The 12,439-nt window shown below is 37.9% G+C and overlaps 2 protein-coding genes across 2 annotated transcripts in view; both read right to left on the bottom strand.

Annotated features, from left to right (window-relative positions):
• Window positions 1–498, bottom strand: part of LOC145220460 (fibrocystin-L-like) — a 35,114-nt gene extending 34,616 nt beyond the window's left edge. Inside the window, exon 1 of the mRNA XM_080087666.1 lies at window positions 152–498. Coding sequence (XP_079943792.1) covers window positions 152–413 — 262 coding nt within the window. The 5' untranslated portion in view covers window positions 414–498. The remainder of the gene's footprint in view (window positions 1–151) is intronic.
• Window positions 421–9,595, bottom strand: LOC145219795 (fibrocystin-L-like). The gene is made up of 22 exons (XM_080087106.1): window positions 9,535–9,595; window positions 7,017–7,149; window positions 6,366–6,474; window positions 6,071–6,273; window positions 5,821–6,008; window positions 5,608–5,708; window positions 5,352–5,523; window positions 5,004–5,179; window positions 4,696–4,867; window positions 4,072–4,260; window positions 3,862–3,993; window positions 3,148–3,385; window positions 2,940–3,075; window positions 2,685–2,865; window positions 2,140–2,271; window positions 1,912–2,061; window positions 1,718–1,794; window positions 1,459–1,649; window positions 1,095–1,272; window positions 840–999; window positions 615–761; window positions 421–551 (listed from the first exon to the last, which is right to left on the bottom strand). Exons 1-22 carry the CDS (start codon window positions 9,593–9,595, stop codon window positions 421–423), a joined length of 3,357 nt encoding a protein of 1,118 aa, XP_079943232.1.
• Window positions 9,596–12,439: the final 2,844 nt, after the last annotated feature.

The following is a 12,439-nucleotide window of genomic DNA, read 5'->3' as shown; positions in this document are numbered from 1 at the left end:
TGTTCGTCAACTTCTTGCGGCGCGTTTGACCTACATTTGTTTTGATGGCATAATAACTTTTCATTGCAAAATTTATTATTTTAGCTAGGTGCCTAAATTAAATAACAGATAAAGTAGCCACATAATTCCTACGTCTTGTATTGTGAATTACCTCCAGCAACTGATGCAGTGGCAGGGGAAATAGTTGTGACTTCAGGAACTTGATTTATCGTGTACTCGTACTCTACATCTGATGCCACAGCAACTTGGGAAGTAGTAACAGTAATGGTATGGATTCCTGCATCCGATGCAGAAGTAACACATGTAATGGAGGAGTACGTAACGTTCGCAACTTTGCAAGTCGCCGACCCGATTGTAACTGCACTTGAGGCGTCAAATCCTGAAAAAAATGATTGATGTCGGTTTGATTTCATAAAAGGGTTAACTGAGTTTACCGCTTCCTTGTACAACTACTGTGGTAAGACCGCCAATGCTTCCACTGGTTGGTGCAATAGAGTCAACTGATGCAGCAACAGTGAACGTTTCAAACTCATGAGAAATCCATGCAAAACCTTTGTCCGAATATAAATATGTGGTACTTATATAACGACCAGTTTATAGTCAAAACAACAAACCTTTGCCAAAAACATTAACAGAGATTAACTGATGACCCCCGGGCGATTGTCCGAGTTCACAGGTGATTGAGGTAGCGCTGTTAGCAGATGTCACACACTCCACGCCACCAACAATTACTGTGTTTGATGTTGCATCAAATCCACGTCCTAAAATAAATGACATGTTTAAACGTCATCTTCGGACACGTTTTTTACAGGTTAGTATTTAGTAAACCATTTTATTACCGGTTATGGTTACGAGTGTCAATGCATTTCCGGTTGAGGGGGAGACTCCAGTTACTTGTGGCGTTGCATCCCCTTCCCACTCAAAGTCACAAGATGTAGCTGAGTCTCCATCAAAAAGACCAGCGCAGTGTGATGGGACGTTATTGATAAACACTTGAACCTATCAAAACCGTTTTTTGTTTGTTGTTAGGCTTTTGGCTTTTTTACAGCTAAAATTTAGCTGTTAAGTTTTTTTACCACTTTTTAAAAACATACCTGTGGTGTTTCGTGTGCTGTGCGAAAGAAATCGCCATAAGCTGGATCCATTGACAAACCTCCTTCGTTGATCTGGGTTTGGGCTATAACCGGATCTCGTCCAACCAGTTGAGTACCGTCAGGGACCATCCGTGGATATTTACCACCAGGAGACTTGAAAGTGACACGCCAGGAATTTCTAAATAGACATTCGGAGTTTTTAGTATGTAATATTTTTTTGCTATTTTTTGCGTCATTACTGCAAAAAATCTCGCATTATGGTAAGCAGTTTTGTGGAGATAGAATGATTTGTTCTCGTAGCCTTTTGTAAAAAAATAAATCATGCGCTGGCTAGACCGAGCACATAAATAGTTGTAATGCTTACCCGTAGCAAGATTTCCCTTTTGACACCGCCACTGAGTTTATTTCGTTTAAACTTTCGAGCAAAGTTGCAAAATTTTCTCCTGTAATATCAGCGTCCAAACCACCTAACGATCCATGGTTGCCGCTTTCGAATGAGATACCAAATGAACCCGTCATCGGGGGTGTAGCAAAATCTGTCCTTGCAATATTAATCTATGAACAAATTTTTAGGACTTAAACTATAGTGACTTTGCTTGCATTAAAACGAATGATATTCAAACCGTGGAATTGGGAGCCAGTTTACTGTTATATGTTGCCTCGTCAGCCGTTGTCGTGCTGGAATCAGCAAAGGCAAAACCTTAAAATATTTAGGTAAATTTAACTTTTACAATTACAAAATAGTAACACAATATTATGTCGACCAAAAAATATTAAACCTATAAACAAAAGTGTTTCTTCCAATCAATTAACATACCAAGCAGAGGAAAATCGTGTGCACAATTGATTGCATGGAAAGTTACGTGATACTGCAGGTCTATTTCGTCAGTTGGATCATCCTTCGTCACTGTTACACCGCTAATTTTACCCGCTGGCAAGGGCGATGGCCGGATTCTTCTCATGTAAGCTGCGCAAAAATAAAAGTCGAAAACACTATCGCAGTAATATAGCTTAAGCTTGTTCCAAATAATAATCAAAAAATAACCTTCTTTTCGATCGCCCGGAAAAGAAACTTTGCTTGCAATCATTACATTGTCTACAAACAAATCAATATCCGCATTTGATCCAGCAGTTAAAGACAAGCCGTATACCTGAAAGTCGCCTCCATCTGGGTTTACTGCATAAACAACGTTAATAAGTGAAATTAATATAACTTAGTTTGTAACATAACGACTTGATGGATAATGACATGTGTAGGAGATAGCGACACGCTCTACTCATGACGCTATATCTGTCTTGTTTACACACAAACAATCCAGCCAACGTAACTGGTATTTTGCTGGGACAGTAAATAGTTAACAATAATCGGGTTGAAATTGACTGGTTGCATCAAGACTTAACACCTGGATAACATATATTACAAAGTGAGCATCGTACAAATTAAAAAAATGGGCTAATACCGAAACATTACGAAAACAATTAAATCTAGTCAAAACATCGGTGAAACACTGCCGAAAATGCAATAAGCTTCCATACAGAACACAACGTGAACGAAGATGAACAAAATTTGAAGATTAAAATTAAACGCACCTCCAGCTATCAAAGATTGCAAATCAAGGCAAACATGCCTCCATGTATCAGTGTTAACCAGGTCCACGTTGTAAATTGTTTGCAGGGTCACCATGTCGGACGTCTCAAACGTTTCGAAGTCCAAGTATGTATACGAAATTCGAATGTGATTGCTGATGTCACCAACGTAGGCAAAGCAGAGCTATAAAAAATACGATGATAGTGTTATATCATGTAATGTAATGTAATGAGATACATGACACTAAAAAACTCTACCATTTTGTGAATTAAAGTTTTGAACGAATTTCCTGAGGCACTAAATATGTACGACGGGTTTTTGACCGAATAAAGTCCGCAAAAAGAATTTTCACTCGTTCTTACTCCACTTCCAACGCCCCTAGACTCCAAGTCACTGAGCAAAAAATAACGACATAAAACAAATTAGGCGCCATTAAAAAACATTGGTCTTTAACGTTAATCTTACTTGTACAGAATAACGTTTTCGCCATAGCCTCGTTCGATTTCCTGAGGACATTTTGGTCCAAATAGTCCCTGGATGGCGTCTTTTACAACTGATGCATCTGCGTTGTAAGCAACACTCTCCGACACATGACCATTAACTTGAATCGTAAAGGAAAATAAATCCGGGATTCCAACAACAGATTCAGCAACTTCAATAGTTAGATTGCTACCCGAACTTTCAGCGGTCAATGGAAAATGTCCTACAAAAAGATTGTAAATCGTATCGATATTTGCCATGTGACAACACTTTGGTTTCGGTCGTCTGGTGTTTTGTCAATGGTTTTATCTAATTAAAAGCGTGTCTGTGTTTTACAAGACTTTACAAGTTACGGGTTTAAAAAATTGCATTTTGGCTACAGTCTTTGGGTAGAAATGAACATGTAGAAATTTATTTAGCGTCCCCATCTTTTGTGCCCGTTTGAACAAGTCATCGGGGTTTATAACAAATGTTAACTGTAACCCAGTCTGTATACGTTTGTTTTCGGGTTTATCATTAATTTCTACCGGGTCCCAACAAGCCCTGTTGATTACAACCGTAGACAGTTCTGTACCTTTAGTACACTTTCGCAACCGCTAACGGTGGATTATAAAGTTGTAGGATTGTTAAGGTCTAACTATCCAAAAAGTTCCCTATTTTCATTAAAAACAGTTACAGTCCATTAAATCAGTAACAAACCTCTTTGGGATAAGAACTCAACGAAGTATTGTGAACCGTTTTTTGTGACGTTCACAGTATCTTGGTCAAGAGAAACCAGACCTGACAATTCGGCTTCAACGAGTAAAGCATCTGCGCCGTATGGGATAGGATCTACAAAAACAGTTTTGCCAGTAAAAGAAGGTCATGTTTGAACATTATTTGCAGTTAGTAGATTATAGTAAAAAATACCTGTTGAAACTCCGAGCAAAGAGAGCTGAAAATGGGTGTAATTGCATGATTCCACTTCGCAAGTCAATGTTACAATGGACTCTGTGTTGACAGCAGTCTGATTTTCCCATTTTTGAAACGTGATTGTCTGTTGTTCTTCTCGAATGGTGGATGTAATAACAATGTCTTGGACATCAGACACAGCGGAGGCTAAAAATACGTTCCATTACAAATATGTTAATCGTTATGGACTTTATGCAGCCTGAAGAGTTTTGCGGTGTGCTATGCTTTAACTATGTCGCAATAAGTAACTCTATTCATAGTTTTTCGATAAGCACACACAAACAACCTGGAGAGCCATAGATTTTCTTGCTAATTATTATCCAAGTCTCCCTGGCCAATTTTAAATTAAAAATTTCTCGCTGGCCAAATTTAAATGAAAAGTTTGTTACAGTGAAATTACAGTAATTTAATGAAGACTTGGGCTATACATACAACCAGAAAGAAGTCTTTATAAACAAAATACATTTACAAATATTTTGCAAATGCACAATGGTGGAATAAGAATGTGTATGTGCGAAATGCATAAACAATCAAATATTCATTTAAACACACCAACTAAGCCGTAAAAAAGTGACTGGTAACCTGTTTCTACTGGAGTGTAGTTAGTTGTGTCAACATAAACTTTGATGTGAACATGAGATGAACCCGTTTGATCGACATGGCGGACTTCGAAGTAATATTCGTTGCCAGCTTCCAATGCAACGTTATTGCTTCCAGCATAACTGCCCGATGAAGTTGATGAAACTATCAGAGTCTACATCAAAACATATTTTTGATTCCAAATTAAACTTGTGTTTTGAAATAATACCAAACCTTTAAATGTTAATGTGTATCTTTTTCTAGCCAACATATACTTACAATTTAATGTTGGCATGTAATAAACGATTTACCTTTTCGGCCGGATTGACACCAGCAGAATTTATGTAGAAATCTGCTCCATCGTCGGCTTTGATGGAAAATCTGTAGTTTCCGGTGGTTGATGGAATAAAAAAGCCACGAATCCGGGAAAGAAAGTTGTCAAAGTTAATGTTACCAAAATGCGTGTGGTCCTGAAAGAATGTCATGTCTGCAAATAGAGATTTGTTACTTGCCATTTTTACTGGTTAAATTAATGTGTATTTCACATATACCAGTCAACCAAATCACTAAGGCAGTGTAATACTCTAGCTGTTTATAAATGCATGTCGATTATGACACAACAAAATAAAATGCAAATTTTGACTTATAAATTTACGAACTGGGTTCTGTGGTTATTTCAGCATTCTTGTCAGTTTCGTCAGGATAAACTTCCCAATTAAAACCTCTCCCCCCACTGTACAAAGTTCTCGCATGTTGGATGGGCGACGACTTGCAAATAATTTCTGTGTCCGACACTGACTCGATCACACATTCACTTCCACCAACAAGAACCTGGAGAAAAAAGTTTTCGTCACAATGCAGAAACATACTAATACGCAATTATACAACATAATTATAATTATGTTATTTACTTACCCGAGCGTCTATACCAGAGAGGTTGTCAAAATATTTTCCGGTTATGGTAATTTTAGTCCCCCCTAAAAGACTGCCACTTTTCGGACTGACGTCTGTTACAACTATATAGTACAACATTTATTCGGTTTAGATGTAGAAAAGGGTACATATTAAATACATGCAGATCGCAGATAACACTTCCAGACTAAAATTCCAAACGTTTTAAATTGTTACCTGCATACGTTTGTAACATGTAGATTTGGTCATCTGCGCTCACACGTCTTGTAGTTGTATAAGCATCCGATCGACCAAACGCACCATTTACAATGAACGAAATATTCTGATTTCCAACAAATTGACTTCCCACAAAACAAGTGATCGAACCACTGCGTGAAGCGGAGTTATCTAGAGATATCCCATATCTGCAAACCAAATTGCATTTAAAGCTTCTAATAACCGTATCACAGAGTTGATTGTTACTTACAAAACATCGATGTCACTATATAATTCGCAAACGCCAGATGTCATCCAAACACGAACTATATTTGCTGTTTCGCCATTTGCTGCTGCAGCCACAGCGGAAGAGGTGAGGGTTGTGTGGATTCGACCGCTCAGTGTGATTGTGTTTTGAGGTTCACCCGTAATCCAGTTAGTTCTGCTGATGGTGGGGGCATTCCAATTGTTAATCTGTTAAAAATGGTTTATATAAGTTATAGCATTTTATACATTAAGCACAAGTTTTTAACCATAATTTGTTTTTACATTTAACTTAAAAATACCTTCAAAGAACAACTGGAATCAGTGTCCCTATTGTAGCAATACTTTGAAGAGTGAATCCAAATCCCATTTAAACGAACTCGAACGTAATACGTACCAGGTTTCATTTTCCTGTGAAAATGTGTTTGAAGTAGTTATAATGTGCCTCATACACGCTTTAAATACTACTGAGACGCAGCGCAGCTGACAGCTGACCCAAAGTACTTTAGCCAGCAGGGGCATGGGCCTACCACTTTTAGAATGATCAAAATAATGTAAGGAAGATACGAAGTTGATTAACCGAACCGTTTCTCAAAATTGATTAAATTAAATATATTTGTTTATTGTGGCAACAATGACATTTGCGGTGTTAATAAAAGTTCAAAGCTTATGATTAAACATTGCAAGGAAGCCAGAAAACAATAAAAACACCTTTCTGCCGACCACATGTTTGCGATCCTCGACTTTTTTACAGGCCGAGTTTGGATGCCGCTGGAGAAAGGTTTGCCGTCTTGTGGATTCTAGCAATCCCGTTGTTTCAGATGCGATAAAAGACATTTACAACAATTACATTTGTCAGAAAGTTTGCGCTCATGTAGACCCCAATGTTTGATGACTTAACTTTGCAATGCTTTTATAACTACCTGCAAAAGGTCAACAAAATGTAGCCTAACCTCGTGAAACACACAATTACAGTTTCGTGGCTTTCTTCCTGATGAACATCGCAAGCATATTCACTAAGTGAGTTAATGAGATGAACTTCTTTGTTTGGTTGTCCCCCAGTTATTGATAAATCCACAGGAAAATCTACAAAGTAAAAAAATAACCCAATATGATTTGGGGTAAAGCCTTTGACCAGCGGGTTTTGTTTATAATCAGCCCTGTAATGTATCGCAAAAAATGAGATGTTTTGGGAAAAGTTGCTGTAAGATCAGGTACTTTACATTTACAATTCGTAAGTTTTATAACATGGCTATTTGCGGAAGCAACTTACTTCTACCGATAATGGTCAATCGTTGTCCGCCATTGCTCCCACCAACATTCGGTGTCACATAAAAAACGCGCCAATCATCACCTTTTGCAGCTGCATGCAAAACAAGCAAAAGTATTTTGTTGGTTTATTTTGTAATAGTGTGACACCCTAATTATTACTAAACTGAATTCATATTGTGTAATGCAATAATGATATTTTATTATTGTTCAAAAAACCAGCTAAACCGCTTCAAACAACATTTTATATGTGGTGTACGTCGCGGTGACAATGTCGCCCACGGCGTCTATAAGAGTACAAAAAACACGTCTTTTAATTTAAAAAAAACACACCCAAAACACGCCCATGTCTGTTGAAACTCTTTCAAGAAACGTAGAATGAAATGTGATACACAATATGACAAACAGAAGTGTTTGTTGTCAGTTCAACTTAAAAAGCTGCGCAGCTAAAATTAACTTAAACAAGATTCTTTAAAATTGTAACTACAACCCATTGTGTAAATGCAAGACAACACCACCTGTCGTACTGAGAATAGGGGTTGGTAGGACGCGTCGTTAAAACACTAAACAATGCTTGGAGTAAAAATTGACAGTGACAATAATGAAGGTTTTTGCCTCCATATTAACTACAATCGTTTCTATTTGGTGTTGAGGCAATTGTTGTAGCGACGAACTGCGTCCGTCTTTTAAAGGTTGACCCTCCCCAGAGGTGTAACAAATCTTCATAACGAACGATGTTTATTTCCATATTTATTTATTTACTTTGTTTACAACGCCAAGAAATACCTGATATTTTTAAACAAAAGTACTGCGGTCGATACTCGAAACTTTAAAGACTGAAAAAGGATTATTTACTTTAAAAATAATGTTTTGTTTCTGGACAGGGCCTGGCCATATTATCAGCACAACAAAACAAAATTGTAACAAAAAACTGTAAATTATTTTGAGAATAAATTTTGTTGGACAACGTTAAAGAATCTAAGGTATGTTGCTCGAACCAAGGTGACCTCAGTTAAAGCGCAACAACTTGACAATGTATAAATAAGCGATATTTCACAAGTACGTAGTGTTTACTTCTGTTTTAAACGTTTTACCCCACCACAAATTACCTTATCAGCCAATCGTCGTTAAATTTGCTGATACAGCAAACGATTATGCAACAGTGACAAAAACTACAGAATAAAGCAAGTTTACTCGTTTTAAAATATCTGTCGGTATGCATCCGACCAGCCCCGGCTTTGTGTTTCGGCGCCGATACAGTATTATCGGGCCAACCTTCCAAACGTAAAAAGACTGTTGTGTGATATTTACACTAGTTGTGCAATAATAAGATTGTAATTGCGTTGGTTTCCGCCAGATTATTTTAATGCATGAAGTGACTCCCAAAAGGTTGAAAACACTACTGTAATGGAGGGGCGTGCCATCATAATACCGTTTCACGTACCGTCCCTTTCTCAATGTCTTATCTGCCCCGATGGGATTATTAAAGAAAGCCAATTTGCATGAAGTTTATTACGTCTTTTATTGCGTATTAGGTTGCTTATTTCTGCTGTGTAACAAAGATCGCTCTCAGATTACGCGTTTGTGCATTTCTACTGTTTTTCACAAATATGTACAAAAACTGTTAAGAAAAGACATACTCAGCCGCATATTGATTTACTAATTTTAATTCCGTTTGACAAAGTAGTTTTGTTCCTTTGGGTCTCGACCGTCATGGGGGTCTGGAAGACTTTTGATAAACAAAAAATAAAGTACCAAACTACTTACTTCCGGTTACCAAGAGGATCAAACAATAAATTAAATATCTTCCGTTTATTGGTGAAATGTCCACCATAACCTTTATTCGACCTTAATTGACATAAAAATTATCAACTAAGTAGCAACTTACATAACCTGAATAACAAGTAAACAAAATTAATTTATTGACTAATATTGAAAAATGTCAGTCCAATTTAAACGATATTTCGACCAGAGTAATCAAAACAACAACTTTAGTAATAGATCAAAACCATCAACAGCATGGCTTAACCTAGCGATCACTGTTTGTCTTTTTAACTAGAGTAGAGTAAAACCAATGGACGATAAAATTCTTGGTAAAACAGAATCAGTCGGTTTAATAAAGATTCTATTTGAATAAGGAACTGATGTTGCCACATAGGCGAAATATATATTTCTCTATTAAACCGACTGATTCTGTTTTACCAAGGATTTTATCGTCCATTGGTTTTACTCTCTTCGACCAGAGTATTTCTGAAATGGGCATGTTCTGATATATTTGGATTAAAACCAAGCAGTCACGTGTCGTATTACCATTGCGTTTGGCGCCTTTTTGTTTATATAAACTCGTCCTGAAAGCAGCGCGGAATGTTGATGAAGTTTAAAGAACAATAGTAGGCCTACCCACGCCCACTGGTCAATCGCACTCCAGGGGTGTGAGTACGATTTCATGCCCAATGAGTCGAAGACCATAAAGAAACTTCAGTGTGTGAATTATACACTTTGTTGTATACAGGCAACAATCTGTAATATACAGCGTTTATAATTTTTACCTGTAACATATGTTACCTTAGTTATGTAACACAGGGTTTGTTAACTTTAACTGGTGACTATTCCCTCGTCCCTCCGGTACCTCATCTTGATCGAAACGTAAGGTTTACGTATTGGATGGTTTCATTTTATTCTCAGTCGACGGCATCCTCTGAATGGGTTTAAACACGATGAGTCCGCCGCCGTCCGTTGATTCATTTTTATCTGATTATTTAGAGTTTAGACTTTAATTTAGTTCATCCCATCGGGTTCCACCGGGTTGAAGTAATGTCTCTAAAGATTCTTGCTAAAGGCAACACAAGCGACCGCTAACTACTCGGTCATTTTGGCACTATTAACAACAAACGATTCTCTAAATCCAACCTATAGGCTATACCAGTGATCAGTGTTGGGGAGACTCGAGTCAGTGACTCGACTCGAGTCCGACTCGAATCACCTTTTTCAAAGACTTGACTTGACTTGACTCGAGTCTCAGCTGTGAAAAGTCTCGACTTGACTTGGACTCGTCTTGACTTGGACTCGTCTTAGTAGAGACTCGATTCGGACTCGTTATTTCACCAACAAAACGGAAATTTCTTATAATGTTCAGTCGGCTTCAACCAAACAACAACAGCACTTTAATGTGCGACGCGAAGCTTTTTTGGTTAATTTTAACGTAACGAAGTCGCTGCTACATGCACAAACTTTTTAACGCTGGCATTAAGCATTGTACTTATTGCTTGTTTTAAGGTATGCGAATGCAGTACACGCCAAGACCAAGTATTCGCTTTCAAGCGCTTATATTACTGTTCAAACGCTCTAGCTAGCGCATGCAGTAAAAATATTTTTGGGTTTTCAAAATTGACGTTCTTGTCCAAGCTGTTTTATGAGTGTCAATTAACGTGTTTCATTAAAGTTGACCCTATACTCCAGGGCTACTCAATTAGTTTCGTCAAAAGTCCAGATAGAAAAAGTAAAAATTACCAAAGGTCCGGACACTTCTGTCAGAAATGCAAATGCAACGTGTCTTAGCCTATTTGGTTATAGCTAATGTGGACAATCGCGGTCCAAATTGAAATCTTGAACTGATATGCACCAAACGTGACTTTATTCCTTGCGAGAGTGTATTGATACAAAGTCATACAGAATACATTTTATCTGGTTTTACAGGATTGCTTCGTAAGGTAATGATTTAAAATTTGGTTTATTAAATCACAGATACAATTATGCGCAAACAACCGCCGCTTTGTTAAATGTATAGTGAAATAATCGACCATTTTTCGTCATAGTTGGACAATCTGAACTCACATAAGAATTTGGCAGGGCTTTAGGCTCCTCGCAGACTGCCGATCAATCGTTATGCCGACCCCAGTTTAAAAAGTGCCTCTACTTAGCATTGTTTAGTTAATTAACACACAAATTTTGCCGTTATCAAAAGACCGTCGAGGTCCACATCGAACGTCCGGATATGGACCGCGGTCCGCCATTTGAGTAGCCCTGCTATACTCTAAGAAAGGGACGTTGATGGGATTTGTTCACTGTAATAAAGTGGGGTCCGTAAAAAAGTCGCGATGAACCATTTAAATAGATTAATTATCCAAACCTTTAACCTTTCCTTGCAAAAACTTTTGGGGACTTGCCTTGACTCGAACCACTAATGTAGTGGTTTTCAACCGGGGTTCCGTACAACCCTTACAGGGGTTCCGTTAAGAGTTGCACAGGTGTTCACAGCAGTTTGGTGTAGCAATTCAAACAAGAATGATTCATAATGTCAGTGTTGTGAACAGCAATGCTCGCCTGTACGATCTAGTCATCCTTGGTTACACCATTGATCAATTGTGACGTAATAAACACAGTCTTGATACACTTTGGCTTAGTTGCAAGAATGTAGAAACGACCGATCCAAGCAACATGGCAATGCGTTTCAGTGAATCGTTCAATTGAAGTCAACTTTTGCGCTTGGGGTGTGTTAAGTAAAATGTATGTTTTTTCTTTGATACTTGTATTACATTAAAATTATTTTATGGGGGGTTCCGCAAAGTTTGACAAAACACCTTGAGGGTTACGTGCCACTAAAAGGTTGAAGAGCACTGCACTAATGACTTGGCTTGACACTCGAACCTCATTTGACTCGACTAGACTTGAGACTCGAACCCCTTCTGACTTGACTTGGGACTCGAACCCCTACTGACTTGACTTGAGACTCGACTAAAAGGACTCGTTACCCAACCCTGCCAGTGATTCTTAACTAGTGGTCAATGATGCTTTATGGTGGGTCCACAAGACGTTAATTTTATTTTGTGTTAAATTGGAAATAAGCTGGTTGCATATAATTGACTGAATATTTAGAACGAATAAAGCTTATTTAAGTTATTGGTTTTGTTAACAATGGATAGGCCCACGATATTTATTTAAATGGACTGGTGGTCATGGCCTAAAACAAGTCGAGAACCACTTGGCTACACCAAACAGTCGTCTTAATTCAACTACCGCGTTCTGATCATTGCCTAACAACGGTAACTTATACAGACTTGGAAAACTAGATAGGTCTAGTTGGTCAAATTAGAGCAAAATGGCGGTA

Source organism: Phallusia mammillata, chromosome 3 (assembly GCF_965637545.1).
Source record: "Phallusia mammillata chromosome 3, kaPhaMamm4.hap1.1, whole genome shotgun sequence".
In the NCBI taxonomy this organism is placed as follows: Eukaryota; Metazoa; Chordata; class Ascidiacea; order Phlebobranchia; family Ascidiidae; genus Phallusia; species Phallusia mammillata.
This window is presented reverse-complemented; position numbering and strand designations above follow the sequence as displayed.